The following is a 20338-nucleotide window of genomic DNA, read 5'->3' as shown; positions in this document are numbered from 1 at the left end:
TGGATTCCTTCCCCTTAAAGGGGAGAAAAGGGAAAACCGGAAACGTAGAAAGGCAAGCCTGAACGCAGAGAGCCCATCATCCGGTTGCTCTCCCCACAGGAATATAGACTAAACAGCAGGGAAGAGACCCTTTAAGGAACCCCATTATCCATTCAGTCGTGTTCCGCACCAACAGTCAGATTGCTGTCATCCTTGCTCTCTCAGGCAGCCCGTGTTGCTTAAGAAGGAAAAGGGATGAAAAAGAAACCCAAACCCAAACCAAACCAAAAACCCACCTGCTGCCGTCAGGGGTCACAGACCACCAACAGACTTCCAGATGACCCGTCCATCAGCCACGATCACTGGGGGACCTAGGAAACGGAAGAGCGAACTATGTCAGCAGGTGTATCTTTGGCTAGGGTCTTCTTCAGTCGCCAAGCCTGAGGATCTCGGGGCAATAAGCCCGTGGAATCGAGTTGACAGCGGGCCACTCTTCTCCTCATTAGGGACTCCTTTGGGAAAACCTGCCTACCCGGGGGTTGAACCTGGTGGCTTCTCCCTTGGGGTACACGGGACCTAGTCAGGGGCGCAACACATACTAAACCCTGCACGTGGGCTGAGGGCGCTATACTCTCTGTATCCTGGAAGGTGGGAGACCGCGTTCCCGTCCACCTCCAAATGGCCTGCGGCCCCTACTCAGCCCCAAGTCGTGGCAAGTCAGCCCCGTAAGCCTCCTCCCCTCCCGCTTCGGGCGGCTTGAGCCCGCGCCTGCTCCAGTTGCTGCAGCTGCCACTGCTGGCGGCTGCGGGGAGCGCGGGGCGCGCGCCGTAGAGGCTCCGGCTGCGAGAACGGGTACGAGGAGGAGCCGGAGGAGGAGAGGAGGAAGAAGCGAGCGGAGGCCCAAGAGGCTCTGGGTCATTGAGACCCGGCCCAAGGGGGTCCCGCAGAGCTAGAGGGCAGCGGTGACGAGAGAGCCGGCCGCAGCCAACGTGCCGCGGCCCCGCGAGCTCAGGAGGCGGCGGTCCAGAAGCCGAGCGCAGCCCGGGGGAGGAAGGGTGGCGCGGGCACGCCCGAGCGGGAGGGAGCGGATTCTCCGATCCTAACGAGCTGTCGCCTCATCACCCGAGCGCGGCGCGGGGACGGGCGGGGGACCCCGGGCCCCGGCGCAGCGCACACGCGTGGCGCACGCCTGGCGGGCCGGGCGGCGCCGAGGGCAGCCGGGATCGCGCGCACGGAGCTCGGGTCGGCACAGACCCCGGGCGCGGGCGGCCCGAGGCGCCCCCTGGGCTCTCGGTGCTCCGCGCAGCCCCGGGGGCTATCGGGGCCCGGGTCCGGGAGTGGGAGCCACCCGCGCTCATCCCCTCCCCCCCCGGGCGGGCCGGCGGCCCGGGGGAGGGCGGGCGGCGGCGCTTGGCTGTATATATCTCCACGCACCCCGCCAGGTCGCGCACAGAGCCCCGAGCCCAGGCGCCTCCCCGCCCCCCTCCCCGCGCTCCGCGGCGGCGGCGGCAGCAGTAGCAGCAACATGGCTGTTGATGGGTGTTCGGGGTGGCGCTGGCGGCGGGAGGAGCTCCCCCGAGCCCCTGCGCCGGCCGCCCGTTGCTAGCTATGGCAAACGGTGGCGGCGGCGGCGGCGGCAGCAGCGGCGGCGGCGGCGACGGCGGCGGAGGCAGCGGTCTTAGAATGAGCAGCAATATCCACGCGAACCATCTCAGCCTAGACGCGTCCTCCTCCTCCTCTTCCTCCTCCTCTTCTTCTTCCTCCTCCTCTTCCTCCTCGTCCTCGGTCCACGAGCCCAAGATGGATGCGCTCATCATCCCGGTGACCATGGAGGTGCCGTGCGACAGCCGGGGCCAACGCATGTGGTGGGCTTTCCTGGCCTCCTCCATGGTGACTTTCTTCGGGGGCCTCTTCATCATTTTGCTCTGGCGAACGCTCAAGTACCTGTGGACCGTTTGCTGCCACTGCGGGGGCAAGACGAAGGTAATGCGCGCCCCGGGCGCCCGCCCCCTGCGCCAGCCCCGCCGTTTCTCTGCGTCCCCTGCAGCCCACCTTTTGCTCCGCACAGCGTCTTGCCTCCTTCAGTCCCTGCCTGCCTTGTCCCCGTCGTCTGCCCTTTCTTCTCCTCTCCCAGTGCCCTCGGATTGGGGCAACGATCTGTGCGCCAGTGGTCAGGAGTTGACCCCAGCCGGTGCGCTCCCGGACGCAGACCCCCGCTTTAGTTCTCTGTTTATTGTAGGGTTGTTGGAGGCTGCAGACCGTCCGGGGTCGGGGCACATGTGTCTTTTGGGTATGGTGGTGCGGAGTGAGGAGAATCAACCTCGCTGGGACAGAGGAAACAGGAAGATCCTGGATGCCAGCCGGGCACCACTCACTGGCCCCGGCTAGGCTTCTCATGGTGGGCGAGTGTGGGCAGATCAGTTCGTACTTTAGGAGCTTGTTGGGGAGATGACTTTATGGGGTCCCAAAGAAGGGAAGGTCCTTTAAGGAAGAAAATCTCTTGCATTTGGGAATCCAGAGGGAGCAACGTGGCTGGAGAAAGTGGAGGCACAGAGGTCAACAGAAAGTTGGGGAGACCCATCCCGGATGGGGGTCAACCCATGGAGAATCACTTTCTGAATGTGGCATGGTTGCAAGTCTGATGTCACCGCCCACTCCATCCTTTACATTTTCTTTGTGGAACATTCTCCTACCCCAAGTACTTTCGCCGCCTCTGCACTCCTCCTAGGCCACCCACTTTGGGTCCCCGCAAATGCGGCCGGCAGTTCTAAGCTGTAGCAGGAGGGCTGCCCACTTCAGAGTCTGAGGCTGCAGCTTCCTGCAGCCCCTTCTTGGCCCTTGATGTGGCTGGAAGTAGCCTTAAGCTATTCCCGGCAGAGACGCCCACAGGCACCAGGACTCACATCTTAGATGTATGGTTGCTAGGCTGACTCCAGGGTTATGACCATTTCTCTAGAGGTGTCTCTGCCCACCACCTAGCACTGGCTGGAGGTGAGGACGGGGATGGGCAGTGTTTGAGAAAAAGACTACAGGATGAATAAAAGAAAGAACTGGAAAAAAAGGTCACTGAACTGGGTGCCTTCTTTTCGTGTAATTCTCATCCGAGAGGACTTCACAGCACCCACATTTTTGAAGGGAGGAGATATCTCTGTGTGTGTGTGTGTGCAAGACAGACACTCATCTTGCTCCCCAAATGTTCACACCTGCTCCAGTAAAGTTCATACTGGGACCCCCTCAGACTTCACAGGGCCCAGCAACTTGTAGCAGCCTTCTGGCTGCTAAGAAGAGGAGTTAGGCTAAGGGAAAGGCTGACTGTGAAACCCAAGGGCAACTGAAGCACTCTGTGTCATTAATTATACATCACCGTAGGTGCTGGGCTCAGCTGTGTTTTGTGGCAGCACATCTGTGTTTTGGAAAATACTGGTGTGTTGGAATAAGGGAGGAAAAAGGAAAATCAGCCTTCTTTGCTTTCTCTTCCCATTGCTCTGAAAGCCTCGAATGGTGGCTGGCTGGCTTTGTTTGGAGTCACCTTCTTGGTGATGGAAGGCCCCCTTCCTTCTCAAGGAGAAAGATTGCTGGCCTTCAAGAGAAGCCTTTGAATTAAGCAAGGTTCCTGCAGCCAGACCCAGAATTGCCTTCTGCCTGACTAGACTTCACTTCAGCCTGATCATAGAAACTTAATCACTCTCCTCCACCTCCAGCCCATCCTGGGAGTTTCTCCCTCTCACATTGAGATTTGGCAGCTTTTGTAGTGCGGAAGGAGGGTCACAGTTGCATGCACTTCACCTGTTTTCTAGATGCAAATGGTTTGGGTTGACTTTTAAGAATTACCTCCATTTTTCATAAAGTGAACCATGTTGATCATAACAAAAACTTTTCATCCTCCCGAGAGTTTAAATGCAGCTTCTAACATCCCTTTACTCTAAGGCTTACCCAGTGCTACTATACTGCCTGCCATGAAATGCTCCTTAGGGAATTTACATATGGAATCTCTCTCCTAAATAGTGACCAGCATAGTTTCTGTCAGTTTTCACATTAAAAGACTGGTTTTGTGCATGGATAATTAAAAAAAAACTACAAATTTGTTTACATAGTATTTAACCTCAAGACCAACTAAGTGCACATGATATCATGAGTTCTTTTAGAATCATGCCCAGATCTCTTAATACCTGCCTTTTGATTTGTTCAATTAAATTGTGTGGACTTACCTCACTGTATCTAACAATGCTAAGTGAGGCATCTTAGAAGGTTTTCTTTCTATCTCTTGGGCTCTTCATTCATTTTGCCATCATTCCCCCCCTCTTTGCTTTCCAAGTATTTGATTGTTTTGTCAAGACTTAGTGCAGACTGCAGAATAAAGCTGGAGTTTAGAACAATTGCACTGTTAGTCTCCCCAAGCAAACCTCTGATGGTTTTCCACGGAAACTTCTACTCACCCTCAGGCCCATTTGTTCACCCCTACCGCTATCCAGATCCAGCACAGTTTTCTGAGAGCTAGAGCTCTAGGGAAGATGTCTTCTCAGCACATGGAATTCCCAGGGAGACAGGTTTCCACAGGAGCTTGGAATCCTGTGCATTTGTTGTTTTTGTTGAAAGGACTGTGGACATGCATCTTGGGGCCTCTGCTCATTTGCTCCTTTGGCCTCCAAATAGCATATAGCTAATGGCTTCATCATTAAAGAAAATAGATTGTGTACTTTTGTGGGGGAGGTGGGGGAGTAAGGAAGCACATTTATGCTGGTGTGCTAGCAAATGCATGTAATTCTCATCATTGAGGACAGAGGCAGGAGGATCATGAGTTTTAAGTTAGCTTGGACTGTGTAGCCATATTTTGTCTTGAATAGCCAAAAAGTCAAACAAAATAATAGCAGCAAACCTCACCACCTCCCTCCCTGTTTGGAAGGTGGACACAGTCTTGCCAGCACTGTCCTTTTCTGAGCTTTTTCATAGTATTGCTTCCCTCAGCACCCCGGCTTTCGTCAGCATGCCCTGGTCATTTGGCCATGATGTTTTGAGGTTCAATCCAGTACTAGATTGTAGTTAAGCAAGAGAGCTATTTAGGCAGCCTAGGTAAGTCATTTAACTTCTCTGATTCCTGTGAAATTTGAGAGTTGAAACCCATGAATTCTAATCTGCTCCCTGCTTTGGGGTCCCACACAGGAGAATGTAAGGCACAAGGCATTGTGGGGAAAGATTTTAGCTCAGTGGGCTTTGCAGCTCTCTGGAGCCCTTTGGAATTTGACTGCTGACCACTTACGTGTGTCTGTTCTCTTGACTTGTTCATCTTCTAGCATATGGTCTGTGTCTCTTTAAAGGTCTGGAGAAGCAGGTCACTTGTGGGCGGATCTCTGGAGTGCTGTAGGGACTGCATGTGGCCAGGCAGACTCCCTGTTAATCTCAAGTCAGGACCATCATCCTTATAGCAGCTTGGGCTTCATCAAGGATGTTCTGCCTGTTGTGAATTATTGAGGTGTTGTCTCCATGGCTATGTCTGAGAAAACAACACATTTGCTCTGTCAAGCTCGTGACTAATATAAATATCAGATCCCATTAAGGCTTGGTAATTACCCAGGGTCTGGGCTGGTGCATTCAATCAGGACTTCGGCTTCAGCACCCTGGAACTCTCGATTCCAGATTGGCCCCAGTGCCTTCTTTCCCCTTGTCCTGGCAACGCCAGCGCCAATGACCTTCACATACTCCTTTGTGGTCAGATCACTTGGGTTGGCCAGGGAGAATTTCTCAGGCCTCAGTCATAGGGGACCTGACCTGACCTGGTTTTGTCCAGAAAGCTTGTTCTCATTGCTTATTAAAAACAAACAAACAAACAAACAACATTTATTTTGTTTTATGTGTCTGTGCCTGGGTATGTGTATGTGCGTCAGGTGCACGTGGGAGCCTGGGGAAGGGAGAAGTTTTGGATCCTCAGAAACTGGACATTCAGATGGCCGTGAGCCACTGCAAGGGTGCTGGGAACATACCTGGGCTCTTAACTACTGAGCCATCTCTCCAGCCCTGGCTATGTTGTTTGTTTATTTATTGATTCTTGACGCATACTTTGGACTCCACAGTTAATAGACCCAGAATAACGGGCGCCATTCGCACTCAGGAGGGTATCTTTGGTTGATAGTAAGGTCTCCCCTTATTTCCTTATGGGTCAGAGGAGCCCATTGGCACAGCTTTGTAGAATTCCTATGAACAGTATCGATAGCGGGTCTACGCGCCCAACAAATACCAGGTACTAGGAGGCTTCTTGGCAGTGGGAGTTTGCCACAGCTTTACCAACTGAGAAGCTGTTTTCTCTGATTTGTTGAGCGACAGCTACAGAAGGGCACAGACTAGAGCCAAAGGAGCCTCCAGACTTGACATCATGAGTCAAATAACCTGTCCAAAGTCACGCTGAGATTGGGACTTCTGGCTTTGGGTCACTGCAGGTTAGGACGATTGGGTTCTGGTAGCTGAAGAAGGGTCTATGGAGGGTGTCATGGCAGTATGGTTGTGTTGCTGATGATGGGGCAGGGTGTTATGGGTAGGCACTGCTTGTGCTGGGGTCTCAGAGATGTAGGGCCGGCAGAGGGAAACATTGTAACAGTTAGCTGGAGGTGTAGTGGTTCAACACTATGTCCTTGAAGAGGGGCAGACTCCATCCATGGTAGCCCAGGTCAGAGCTCCGAGACTTCTCCCCCTCTCCCTGGATGTTGTGGTCTTCTAGCTAGGATGCTGTGTACCCAGACGAGCTTTTCCCTGGCAACCCTGACAGCAGGACTTCCCAAAGTATGTTCTGGCCCTTGCCCTTGCCCTTGCCGTTACCCTGGGGGAGATTGGTAGTGAGGGCCCTGGCTGAATATCCTCTTGGAGGATCTCATCGCAGGCTTACAGAAGTCTGCAGGGAGAGAGCTTGTCCTTGCTCTGAGCAGCCCTTCCCCAGGCTCCTATTCTACCGTGTGGTGACCAAGAGTCAGCCTATGACCTTGGCAAGGACTTCCGTGCCATGCGCCTCAGTTTCCTCATTTTCAGACGGAGACTTGTAATAGAGCACAGCCCCGCCTGCAACGGCTCTTTCATTAGCCTCACCACACAGTGTTCTGAGAAGACCTGGGTCTATGCTTTCCTCGCAAGCCTTGGCGTGCTTCTGCAGCTTCTGGAGGAAAGTTAGAGCCACCTTGCTATTTGGTCTGAGAAAGAAGGGAGGCTGGCCCAAGTGCCTCCCCTATTTTGCCTTGCTACTGTGTTCTTTGGGCTGGGATAGTCAATAGGTGCCTTGTAGCAGGGAGTGCTTGCTTTGGGGGCTTGTTTGCTTACTCTGGCCTTGCCTTTCTGTCTGTCTGTCTGTCTGTCTGTCTGTCTGTCTGTCTGTCTCTGTTTCTCTTTGAAGCAGTCAAGATGGTATTGGATTACAATGCCAGGGCCTCCTTCCCAAGGTGGGTAGCAGGGGTTCCCTGTCTCTCAGTGGCAATGGCTGTGCTAATCCGTGAATCACACAACAGCCAACAATGCCTTCTCTGGACCTCAGAGCTGCAGAGCCTCTAGAGAGCCTCCTTTTTGTTTGTGGGAAAGTGTTGTGTTTGGGCAGTGGCACCATAGCCCTGGAACATCATGGAGAACTCTGAGGCTTGTGGAGAAATGTTTGAGGGTCAGGTAAGGCCAGTCTCCCGCAGAACCTCTGAAATGCCACTGCTGTACGTAGCCAGGGCAGACCAACAGTGCCTCCCTCTTCTAGATGCCTCAAGTTGGTATACTCTTGGCTTTGGGCTCTGTGAGAAGGAAATTCAGGGTCCTACCCTCATAGACTTAGCTTTGTGGGAAGACGTCCTGAGGAGGGTCCACTGGGGCCAGAGGGGGGGTCCTCACCTTTCACGTGTGCTCTGACCACTGGAGGGGCTGCTGACAGGGTCAGACCAGAAGGCCTAGGGGACGGCCTGAGTGGCTGCAGTTCTGCTGAAGGCAAGCACTGCTGATGAGCCCAGTGTGAGTGAATGGCAAGGGCCTCTAGGAAGTCTGTCTCTGAAGGTGGGCTTGTCATGGAATACGGACACTCCTAGCTCTCCTACGGCATGGAGGGGCCACAATGTACAAGAAGGCTTGTTGATGCCGGACAGCCAGGGCGAGAGAATTAAATGAGATTTTTAGGTGGTGGGTGAAGTTGCTGCCAGGCTGTGAAATCTGAGTCTTGGGGTGTCTTCTCCCAGAGAGCCCACAGGCACTATGGCTTTGGGGCTAGCTTGTGGTTTCGAGGGTGGCATTCCACAGTTTACAGGGTGTGGCCTACTAGTTACCAGTCAATGGGTGGGTTGTTTCTCATGCCAGTGGATCATACTGTGAGGGGTGTGGCCTCCCAAAGTCCTGGGTAATGAGTTAGCCAAACCACCATCTTGCAAAACTAAAGGCCCCAGTCACGACTGCATGGTGTGGGATGGCCCAGGAGCCAGCTGTGGGCTACTCCATCTGGAAGGGTTGAAGTTGGCAGATTTTCCACAGGGACGTGGGTGGGCCTCACCAAATGGGAGAGAGTCTCCAACTTTAAAGGGATCTGACAGGGCAGGGAGTTCTGTCTTCTCTTGTACATCTCAGGAATCCCAGTAGACAACAGTGAGAGTAGCTCTTTCTCACCATTATCATCGCAAGGTTTTTCACAGCTCCTACTGTCAGGGACTTTCCTTGAGATGTGCTTTTTATGTTGTTCCGTTGCCAAAGGAGGAGAACCCAGAAAGAGCTTTACTCAGGTCTCTGGAAGTCACACGAAGAAAGGCCCTGTTCTTGGAGGCCCTCAAATCTGGTTAACGCTAGTGCTGTTGGCTTTGCCTTCACCACAGCACATTTACTGTGTGGGAAACTGAGCTGCGCACCAGGGAAGAAATAATGAAGACCGGTTCTGACTTCTTGCCCATTCAGACTCAGAACTATCAGAGTGAGCTGAGCTAAAACCAGGTCCCTTCTCATGGCCTGTGGATATCTGCGAGTGGCCCCTGAGCTCTCTGCACATTCCTTGAGGCCAGGAACTGAGTTACCTAAAAAGAAACACAGACGGGACTTAGGGTGGTGGGGACTGTGGTGGGTGCAGATGTATGTTTCTGTGTGCGTGCGTGCGTGCGTGCGTGTGTGTGTGTGTGTGTGTGTGTGTGTGTGTGTGTGTGTGTGTGTGTGTGGCCAGAGGACAATCTTGGGTTTCATTCCTTAGTCATTATCCACTTTCTTTGAAAATCTTATTTGTTGCTGTGTGAGCATGCTGTGGCCCCTGTGTGGAGGTCAAAGAGCGATGCTCAGGAGTCATTTCTCGGCCTGTCTTTGTGTAGCTTCCAGCGATTACACTTAGGTTGTCAGGCTTGGTCAGCCAACACTTCTAGACGAGGCTTCTCATCAGCCCCTCTTTGTTTTTATTGAGACAGTGTCTGTCACTGGTCTGAGTTCACCAAGTAGTCGAGGCTGGGTGACCAGTTAGCCCTCGTGAGTATAGCTCACCCTCTCAGCAGTGGGGCTACAAGCACGCACAGTCTAGCTTTTTACATGGATCGTAGGGATCAAACTCAGGTCCTCGTGTTTACATGGCAAACACTTTTCTGGCTGAACTGTCCCCCAGTCCTTCCTTCTACTTTTTGGTGTCATTTATCAGAGAGTCTTGAGAAACCCTGAGAGGAAGAGATGGGCTTGATTTGGTGACCAGCTTTTGATTTTCTTTGATTCATTCTAGATTTTAATTATTCTCACCACCATGGTGTCTTGACTCGTGGGTGGCAAAGATTTACTTCACTTGGGGCAGTTGTATGTGAGGGGCTTGAATTGAGTGAGGGGCAGAAGGAGAGTTTCAAAAGAATGTTCTCATTCAGGTGGAATTTGCATTGTGTTTGGCATTATTTGGTAATTGTCTTTGGGACATTATGTCTAATTGCCAATTTGGAAATGCAATTGGCACTCTAGGGCCAGGATGGATATACTTAACGTCCTCAAGCTGAGTCTGGGAGTCATCTTCCTGTAAGGTCTCATTACCTGTGTGACTAATGCTTCTGTACATGGCCAAAACTGGGAAATTATTTAAAACATCTCGTTTACTTTCTATTTTCTTTTTTGTTTTTGCAGCACTGGGAATAGAACCCAGGGCCTCGATCATGCTAGGCAAATGCTCTACTACTTGAGCTGTCCTCTAACCTTCCTTTTCACTTTTTTGTTTTGTTTTTGGTGTGTGTGTGTGTGTGTGTGTGTGTGTGTGTTTTCTGAGACAGTCTCACTATGCAGCCCAGGTTGGCCTCTGCTCCCTGAGTTTTGGCATCACAGGTGTATGCCACAAATCCAGACTCCCCCTTTCTTTCTTCATGCTGTTTCATTGGTCTTCCTTCCTGGTTTTCTTGGGGACCCAGATCCAGTGGATTCTGAACAGACAGGGACTTGTCTTAGCATGTTCAGGGACAAGTGCAGCCACAGCTCATGGTGGTGGGGCCTTTGAGTTCTCTATGAATGCTGGAGCTCTTCTGCTTCCCAAGCAGAGAGGGCTGGTGTGCTCATTATCTCCAGAAACAACCACTGCCCACCTTATAATGGACCTAGCAAGAACTTTCTAGTCCCAGATAGTAGATTTCAGATCATAAGTGCAGGCCTGAATTACAGAGAGTTGGGTGGTATAGGGCTATCACCCATGGTGGGCAATGTCAAATGACTGTACCTATGCTGCTTCCACACATACAACTTACCCTCTCTGGTCACTTCTTGGGTTCCTGTTTCTCCTGAGACAGCGAGGCTCCTCACTGTTCCTAGCATTTGGAAGTATTTGGAAGTGTCTAGTCGCCAATCTGCCTGAAGACTCTGCCCTGGGAGATTTTTTTTTGCTTGTTCTTCATGGGCCCCTAAAGTTACTTTCCTTTTTAAAATTTATTTATTTTGAATAGACAGAGTCTCATGAAGTCCATTCTGGTCCCTAACACTGTGTAGCTAAGGATGACCTCAAACTTCTGATTTGAGGTCTGCCTCTGTCTCCTCAGTTCTGGGATTACAGACTGCCACGCAATGCCTGGTTTATGAAGTGCTTAGGCTTGAACACAGGGCTTTGTGCATGCTGGGTATGCTCTCTACCAGCTGAACTCTGTCCCCAGTCTCAAAGCCATCCCCATATCAGTGAATGGTTCATGCCCTTCACTGTTAAAGGTTTGGTTTTCCAAGACTTTGTTTCCTTTGTTAGTTAGCCTTGGACTCAGCCAAAGACTGAAGTGATTTGGGGGTAATGCCAGGAATCCAGATGTAGGGTGTGAATCTCTTTCTAAGAAGCTGGGGCTGGGCTCTGCTTTCTAGCTATTGGTACTTTAAGCCCAAAGGAGACAGAAGAGATATCGATCGTGAAACTCTTTTGGTCTCACTTGAGTAGAATCATCCTTTAGAACCAAATATGGCCCCATTGCCACCCAGCTTCATATTGTTCCCCTTCTCTTGGGCTTCCATCGACTGCTGCCCTTGTCCTCATGAAGAAACATGGGAAGCACTAGAAATCCTTATGTTGAGTAAAATAAGCTGGATTCACAAAGGCGAATACCACATGTTTTCTCTCATATGTGGAATTTAGGCTTAAAGTGTGTGTGTGTGTTCACGTGCGTGTGTGTGCGTGTGCGTGCGTGTGTGTGTGTGTGTGTGTGTGTGTGTGTGTGTGTGTGTGTGTGTAGAAATGGGATTATGAGAGGGAAAGACAATGTCTAAGGAAAGAAATAAGATGCAACAAGAGTAGGTAATAGATGTATGCTATAAAGACAGGAGAAACTATTTGAAGGGAGGGTAAAGAATAGGGAAGGATACCAAGGACGGGCAAATACAAAGTCAACTATAATTGAATGCATGTATGAAAACTTCTTTCCGTGCTAACCAAAAATTAACTTTAAAGACATTCTAGAAAAAGAGATAAGAAGGAAACAAAAAACAAAACCAGAAGCAAGCAGGAGAGGGTTGGGTATGTGGAGGGTACCTAGAACAATGACACTTCTCCTCCAGGTGCTTGAGGCGGGTTCCATAGGTAACTAACTGGAAGTTTGTTTCCAGCACCTTCTTTTTGGTCCTATTTGAATATGTCAGGTTATCCCCACCTCCAAGGAGTAGAGCAGATCAGTAGGAAACCACTGGCCACAGCGATTTCATCTCTGCAGTAGTACAGGGTTTCACAGATTTTTCTTTCAATCAGCTGGGCCCCCATGACCTGGCATTAGGAGTAGTGGGTTATGGGATTGTTTTTGTACTATTGCTATCCTAGGCTGTGAGAACAGGGGTTCTCTCTGGGGGCTATTTCTGCAGTGCTCTCTCTCTCTCTCTAAGATTTGTTTCATTTTTAAATAAGTTTATCTGTGTGGGTGTGTTCATGCTCACGTGGGTACCTTCAGAGGCCAGAAGAGGGGACTGGATTGCCTGGAGCTGAAGTTACAAGCAGTTGTCAGGCACCTGACATGAGTGCTGGAAAATCACCTTGGGTCCTCTAGAAGAGCAGCACGTGCTCTTAGCCTCACACACTTCTCCAGGCATTGTGGTATCAGTCTTACTTTCTCTTTCTGAGGCTTTGGGAACTCTAACAGGGAGAAAAATGGCCATCCATGGATATCCAGCAAAGAATTAAAAAAACAAGGGTTCCAGGGGCAGGGCCGGGGGGGGGGGGGGGGGTTGAAAGTGACAGGGCATGTCCTACAGCCAGGGGTCTTGATGATCGCCACGGGCCAACAGGAGCTCTCCTTTGTCTTCTCTGTGCACGGGGAGTGCTTCCTTCTCAGTGTCTAGAGGAGCTCTGTTAGTGCCTGCGAATCACAGGCACCACTCGCGTGAATTTCGGCACACAGTCAAGCACAGGTGACGGATTCATAAGGAGTGCAGGAACGATGTCTCTAAAGGAACCCACAGGAGAACTCAATGGTTTGCCTTGCTCTTAAAAAAGAAATCCATTTCTTATGTTCATTTGCAACCTATTTTCCCCGTAAGATTTATTTTTTGACTTCAGTGTTTTACATTTTTGTCCTTAATTCTGAGTACTGTATGTTCATTGTAGAAAATGTAGGCCAGACAGAGGCATTCTTTTTTATATAAAGGACACTTCACATCCATTGGGATAAGTTCTGTAAAAAATATCCAGAAAGATCACACATGTTGGAGAGGCTGTAGAGAAGTTGGAATCCCTGGAAGCTATTATGGAAGGTTTTTACAAAATTAAAAATTAACGATCATGATTCAATGTTGCCATTTCTGGCTCTGTGTCCCATAATTTAAGAACAAGGACCTGAGTGATCTGTGTGCTAGCAGGATTACCCATAATAGCCCAAAGTGACAACCACCCAGAATCTACCAGAAGATGAAAGGAGAAATCACATGTGGGATGGGCACACACTGGACTGTTGTCCGACTGTAGGAGGGAAGGGCCTGCCTCGTGTGGTGGACCTCCAGCATGTTGAGCTAGGGATGCAATGTAGACACGGCAGATGGGATTCCGCCCCATGAGGCACCTAGCATAGCCAAACTCACAGAAGCATGCTGGTGGCTCCTCAGGATAGGGTGACCGGTCAGTCATCCAATGGGCAAAGCGTTTCAGTTTTGCAGATGAAAAGTTTTGAAGATAGTTACACACCAGTGAGGATGTGTTTTTCACCGCTAAGCTGCATACTGGAAAACAATTAAGAAGGTAGACTTTGAAGTTTTTTTTTTATTTTATGCATGGGTGTTTTGCTTGTTTGTGTGTTTCTATGACACCATCATGCAGTGCCTCTGGAGGTCAGAAGAGGGCCCCTGAGACTGGGGTTACAAATGGTTGTGAGCAGCTGTGTGGGTGCTGGGAATCAAACCTGGATCCTCTGGAAGAGCAACCAGTGCTCTTAACTGCTGAGGCATCTCCCCAGCCCCAAGAAGATCAGACAGCGTTTTTATTTAGTTTTAGTAATTATTTTTGTAATCCCAACATTTGGTAGGCTATGGCAAGAGGATCTCAATTTCAAGAGTAGTTTGGGCTGAGAGACATTATCAGAACAGGACCTGGGGATGTAAATCAGCGGGAGAGCACTTACCTAACATGCAGAGGTCCCTAGGTTAATCTCCAGCACTGAAAACAGACACATGCACGCACATACACACATGCACATACATACACACATTTTTAACAAAGCGAAAGCAAGTCCCTCCAAATCATGCCTGCACCTGGAGGTGACCAGTATTGTCTGTTTACTTCCTTGCCCCAACCTTTTACTGTGACCCCATTTGGCCATAGACTGTAACAGCCTTTTTTTTTTGTCTCCTATCAGCTCCTATAGTATGACATGGACTTCTTATTAGTTATGAATGCTCTGCCTTAGCTTAGCCTCATTTCTTGTTAGCTCTTATGACTATTCATTCATTCATTTATTTTTTAATTTAAATTAGAAATAAGCTTGCTCCACATGTTAATCCCAGCTCCCTCTGTGTCCCCTCCTCCACTGCCCCTTTCCAACCCTCCCCCAACTCTTCACCTAATCCCCACTCCACTGTTCAGGGAGGGTGAGGCCCTCCATGGGGGATTTCCAAAGTCTGTCACATCATCCAGGGCAGGGCCTTGGTCCTCCCCCATGTGTCCAGGCTGAGACAGCATCTCTCCGTGTGGAATGGGCTCCCAAAGTCCATCTGGATGCCAGGGATAAATGCTGATCTATTGCCCGAGGCCCCAAAGAATGTCAAGGCCTCTTCACTGACACCTACATTCAGGGGGTCTGAATAAATCCCATGCTGGCCTCTCAACCATCAGTCTGGGGGCCATGAGCTCCCCCTTGTTCAGGTCAGCTGTTTCTGTGGGTTTCACCCACCAAGTCTTGACCCCTTTGATCATCACTCCTCCCTCACTGCAACTGGGTTCCAGGAGTTCAGTTCAGTGTTTAGCTGTGGGTGTCTGCCTCTGCTTCCTTTAGCCACTGGATAAAGGCTCTAGGATGGCACACAAGGAAGTCCTCAATCATGCTATCAGGGAAGGGCATGTAAGGTAGTCTCTCCACTATTGGTTAGGTTACCAGTTGGTGTCATCCTTGTAGGCCTCTGAACATCTTACTAGTGCCATATCTCTCTCCAAACCTATAATGGCTCCTTCTATTATGGTATCTCTCATCCTGCTCTCCTCTATTCTTACCCCGACTTAAACTTCCTGCTCCCCCATGGCCTCCTCTCCTCTCCTCTTCACCCCCTCTCTTTCTCCCAGCTTCCTCCCCCCCCCAGTCCTCTCAGAAGATTAATCTAACTTGTTTCTCTTCATCTACATTTTCCCTCATGGCTTTCATTCCCTATGGACTACTCAGTGTCTGTCTGTCTGGCAGGTGCCTGGCTGGCTCTGGTGTCTCCCTCCCTTTCTCCCTTGTTCTATTCTCTCTGAAGCCTAGATTCCTCCTCCTATTTATTCTCTCTGTTTGCCTGCCCTGTCTGTCCTCTACTGCTTAGTCATTGACCATTCAGGTTTTTAGTAGACCAATCAGGTGCCTTTGACAAGCAAAGCAACACATTTTACATCATTAAACAAATCAGCATAAACAAATATAAGACATCTTTACCTCGTTGAACAAATGCAGCATAAACAACTGTAACACATCTTTGCCTAGTTAAATATCCTGTGACAATAGGCTGTTCACATTCTTTCTGTGGGCGTTCAGGCCCTTGGGATGCCTCTGGCCTTTTTGAGTGGGACCCTCACTGCCAACTGCAGAATGGAACACACGGACCCTCTTTCTGCCCAGGCTGTTTTACTGGCATTTGCTCTTAGTATATTTTTGTAGTAGTGGCATTCAGCTCAGGGCCTTGTGCTAACGAGGCAAATCCTATACCCATGAGTGGCGTCTCCAGCCCACCTCTGCTCTCAGAGGAGAGTTAAGGGCTCTTAGGAGATTGACTTTGACACATGACATAGGATAGCTGCAGTGTCCCAGACAAATCTTTGTCTGTGACTTGGTTTTCTCAAATATAAATTGTTCTTGATTTATTTTTTTTAGTATAAAAAGTCATTTTTAAGTCAATTTCAAAATTATCCTTTTTGCCTTTCAAAAATTCCATTTCCTGAGGCAGTGGACCCAGGGAGTGGGTTTTGCTCTACTAAAAATCATAAAAGTTGACTTTGATTGACATGTTCCCAAAACTTTAATGCTGATTTCGATGAGGTAGACATACTTGAGAACTTGAGTGTGAGGTGGTATTGGAAAGATGGCTCAGTGATTAACAGCATGCACCACTGTAAAAGAGAACTGAGTTTGGTTCCTAACATCCGGGTCATTCGATGACCTGGAGCTCCAGCTCCAGGGGATCCGAGACTCTGGCTTTTGTGGGCACCTACAGTAAAGTACACATGCCCACACTGCCCACACTCCAGGCACCCATACATAATGAAAAATAAAATAGAAACCTTAAAAGTTCTAATCAGAGGGCATTGGTAGCATCACACCTCCACTTAGAAAAAAAGTTCAGATCTGGGAAAGGGGAGTTGTGGGGGGTGGGCTGGGAGAAGAGGAGGGCAGGGAGGCTGTGGTCTGGATGTATTATATGAGAGAATAAACAAAAAGGAAAAATTTAGAGTGAGGTTTTTGTGACTCTGCTGTTACTTCTGATGACATAGCTGCACAGCTACTGAAGTTTGATTTTGATTTTTGGTGTTGGGAAAAGTCAAAATCATCTTAGATTATAGTCTATAAATAGGCTGGAATTATAGGCTAGCAGTGTTTGATTGAAAAGAAGGCCATGAGTATGAACTCACTTTGAAGTTTTCCCTTAACCTGTCTTTAAAGGCTGTCCTGAGCCAGACCGATCATCTCTGTGTTGCTTCGTGGAGCCTTCCAGCTGCTGAACTTGGTAACGTTCCGAAGCTTCTGTGGCATAAGCAAACATCAGGAGGGGTCATCCCCAAACATGAAAGCACTCTCTGAACTGCCCTCCCCATAAGCAGCCAACACATTGGGACTTACTGGAACTGCTCTTCTAGATTATATAATATCCATTTGATTATGTTACCAGACCCACGTATTAAATTTTAACTTGTCACAGATAAATGATGTTAAGAGTTTACAGATTCCCAGAGTCCCTGACTGGCTGTGGGGGTTGCTCATCCTACAGCCCAGACCAAACAAAGGAACAGAAACAAATGGAGCAACGAGAAACAAAATTCCCTACACCTGCACATAGAGCTGTGTACATTAGAGTTTAGGATTTCTTGGGAATGACAACAGCCTCCAAGTATTTATTACAGGATAAACTAAACATTCAGCTGGCAGAGACTGCAACTGCAGAATGGAATGCTTGGTTCATGGGCAAGAGGCAGACATGACAGATTTACTTCTTTCTCTTTTCCAGTGACATATCTATGTGAGCACCTCATTTTTAATTGATCCCCCCTTTAAGTCAGTGGCTGAAATGCTAGCATGCAAATCTCTCCTGAGTTGCATGGGAACTAATAAAACCACGAAGGTTTCTATTTGTGCTCTGTGAACACAGACGATCATGAAGCCAAAAGCAGCCATCTCCAGGGGTGATGCTATTTAAATGCCAGGCAGGGTTTGAAAATGATTTTAATGGTAAAAGCAGAAACTAGCAAGTGAGATGTGTCTGTTCATTCTCTCCAGTGCCTGTTTACCTGTATCTTCTTTTCTACCTCAGACAGAATTCTGTTTCTCACATACATGCACACATGCGATCAATGTAAGATATATAGAATTTATTTGCAGCATTGGGGATGGAACCTAGAGCCTTGCACATGCAAGGGAAGCACTCTGCCATGGCACTGTGTCCCTAGACCGAAAGAATTCATTTACAGCAAGGCCCCCACTGACTGATATACGTTGTTGGTCATATGTTTTAGAGCTCAGTGGTTGATTCTGGAACATTCTGTCGTATCCTTTTCTTGGGTACTCATCGATCTCCAGATTTATCAGTTCTTCTTTGTGAACTGGAATGACTGCCTTCTTAGAGGGGAAACAATAACAGATTTATTCTGAGTATCAATGAGGTATAGATGTCACTGGAGGTTTCTCCTGATGGTTTAATCCTCAAAATAATCCTTTAATGTAGATATTTAAAATTATTTTCCGAAGTTTTAAAGGTTCGGAAATAAGGATGAGGAATAAAATCCATTTTCTTCAGCAAACTTTTATTGCTTGCTGGTGTTGGCGGGTGCTAAGCACTTTATATGCAAATATATGGTATTGAACCATCCATTGTGGTAGGTAGTACAGTTACCCTTACTTTATGGGTTAGGGAATTTGGGCCCATGGCTGTCCACTAGTGTGGGGTAGATCTGGTGTGAACCCATGTGGTATTCATGTACTTGACCTCTGTACCCCATGGCCCTCTCGATTGTATGGTGACTCTGCTTAGTTCATCCCTCTTACAATGCTAGGGGAGCTAATAATATAGGACTAAAAAGTGTTTGGAGAGGCTGGGGAGTATTGCTTGGTTTGTAGGGTGCTTGCCTAGAATGTATGAAGCCCTGGGCTCAGTCCCCAGTATTGTATAAATAGGGCTTGGTGGAGATAGGAGAGTCAGATGTTCAAGGTCATCAAGGTCATGCCTTTACCTGCTGAGCAGTCTCACTGGACCTTTTCCTTGAAACTCTGAGACTGTTAGTGATAGAAAAGAAGCCATGACAGTGAAATAAATAGACGTGAGCCCCTCAGCTTATTGAAATGAAGTCACAGGACACGGAGGTGGCAGGAAACCCCTCAGAGGGTGCAGTTCCCTTGCCGTGGAAGGTTCATTCCCTGTCCTCTGCACCTCCTTAACCTTTCCTTTCCCCAGGGATGTGGGGTCCTGTGAGAGCTTTCTTTTCTGGTAATGTCAGTGGCCACATTGTATGATTGCAGGCAGGGGTCCCGCTTTGGAGTTGTGCAGTGCACAACCTGTATATCTGCATGGCTGTCTTTGAAGGCAATGATCTGGGTTAGCACAGTAAACTCACAGAAAAAAAATTACAGTGTACTGCCTGTAATGCTTACTGTCAAAATAGGTAAGAGGAACACCAAGAACTTGGCATTCGGAAAAGGAGGAGGGAATAGAACTGGTCAAGGTGGGAGTGGCCAGATGAGCCGTTGGAGCTGAGAGGTTGGAGCCACCCTCCAACCCTCCAGAGCTGCCCTCACCAGTCTGTTCCCATGCTTTCTGAGCACTGCGCCCGTTTTCTGGCACAGGAGGCTCCCCTGGCTTCTACTGGTTTGAAGCACTAACTATGAGAGGCCTCATGTACATGTGCCAGCCAGGTGCGTCCCTATGGCCCGCGGGCAAAGGGTAAGAGAACCCTGAGGATTTAGAAGAGCTCCTCTGATGCCAGCTCGACTATTTTCAGCTGCCACCCACAGCCCCTGCTGTCCCAGGTGTTTGTCAGCAGAGCATCCTGTGTGTGGAGGGGAAGTCGCTGTCAGAGGCCAGGCCTTCTCCTCCAGGCTGTGCTGTGCCTCTCCCAGACTGGATGGTCAGGATGGCCCCAGAGGCTGGAAAGTATTGACAGGCCTCTCTGGGCTGGGTGAGATTGGTACAGAAAGCAAGGCTGCCATTCACTGCCTCTTTTCAGCACTGGGGCACCGACCGGCAACTCTTCATCCAGCAGCTGCTTATCAGTGACTCTCTGGAGCTTCTAGCCATGGCTACAGAGTGCCCCAGATCGGAGCTACGTTTCTGTTGCTGGGAGACCTGATGATTGTAACACAGCACAGTTCAGGAAGGTCCAGATGCGGTGGAAGTTAGAGCTGGCCTCGCATGGCCCTAGGTGACTTAAGTCCCCCTCCACCCTCCACCCTCCCTATCCCTTGCAGGGGAGTTCACCTGATAGGAGTGCCGCCTCCCAGGAGGCCATTTTCTGTCTCCTCAGGCCTGCGTGGGCATCTGCTGCAGCACACATCCTGAGTCCCATGTGGAGCTCTCCCTGTGGGAAGACTGGTGGGTTTTCTCTTTGACTCTGTGCCTGGCTGGTGGTCCTGAAGGGCACTGACACCTCCAGGTGTTGACAGATAATAGCATGGTGGTTGGGCCCCACAGATACCCATAGGTGAACCTCGGAGACTGAGGACAGCTCCTGTTTTTACACTTTGACCTTGTCTGTGAGCGAGTGGAATGGGGCAGAGGAACTTGGTGTGACTTCTGAGGCTAAGTAGCAAGAAGCCTTGGCGCTTCCTAGTTTGTCTTGCATGACACTTGCTTTTGGGAAAACAGTGGCCTTCCAGGGTGTCTAAGCATGCATAAGTCCAAGGTCCCAGGACAGGCCCTGGAGGGAGGGGTGCTGTGTGAGCAGGGGGGAGACAGGAAAAAGGCAGAGGAAGTACAGAGAGTGTGGGGGGGAGTCATCTTGAAACTGGATCCTCTAACTCCCGCTAACACAGATCAGAGACAAACTATTCAACTGATTGCTCTGTGAGTCCTTAGTTTCAAAATAAAGCCA

At 49.5% G+C, this 20338-nt stretch overlaps 1 protein-coding gene across 32 annotated transcripts in view; it reads left to right on the top strand.

Annotated features, from left to right (window-relative positions):
* The first annotated feature begins 1441 nt into the window (after nt 1-1441).
* Kcnma1 (potassium calcium-activated channel subfamily M alpha 1) overlaps nt 1442-20338 on the top strand; it is a 688790-nt gene continuing 669893 nt past the window's right edge. For all 32 annotated transcript variants that reach the window (XM_005083504.4, XM_005083494.4, XM_013123140.3 and 29 more), the window contains exon 1: nt 1442-1962. In XM_005083504.4, coding sequence (XP_005083561.1) covers nt 1588-1962 — 375 coding nt within the window. In that variant the 5' untranslated portion in view covers nt 1442-1587. The remainder of the gene's footprint in view (nt 1963-20338) is intronic.

The sequence above is a fragment of the Mesocricetus auratus genome, unplaced genomic scaffold, assembly GCF_017639785.1.
Source record: "Mesocricetus auratus isolate SY011 unplaced genomic scaffold, BCM_Maur_2.0 Super-Scaffold_100053, whole genome shotgun sequence".
Lineage (NCBI taxonomy): Eukaryota > Metazoa > Chordata > Mammalia > Rodentia > Cricetidae > Mesocricetus > Mesocricetus auratus.
Note: the sequence above shows the minus strand (reverse complement) of the source record. Positions and strands in the feature narration are given on the sequence as shown.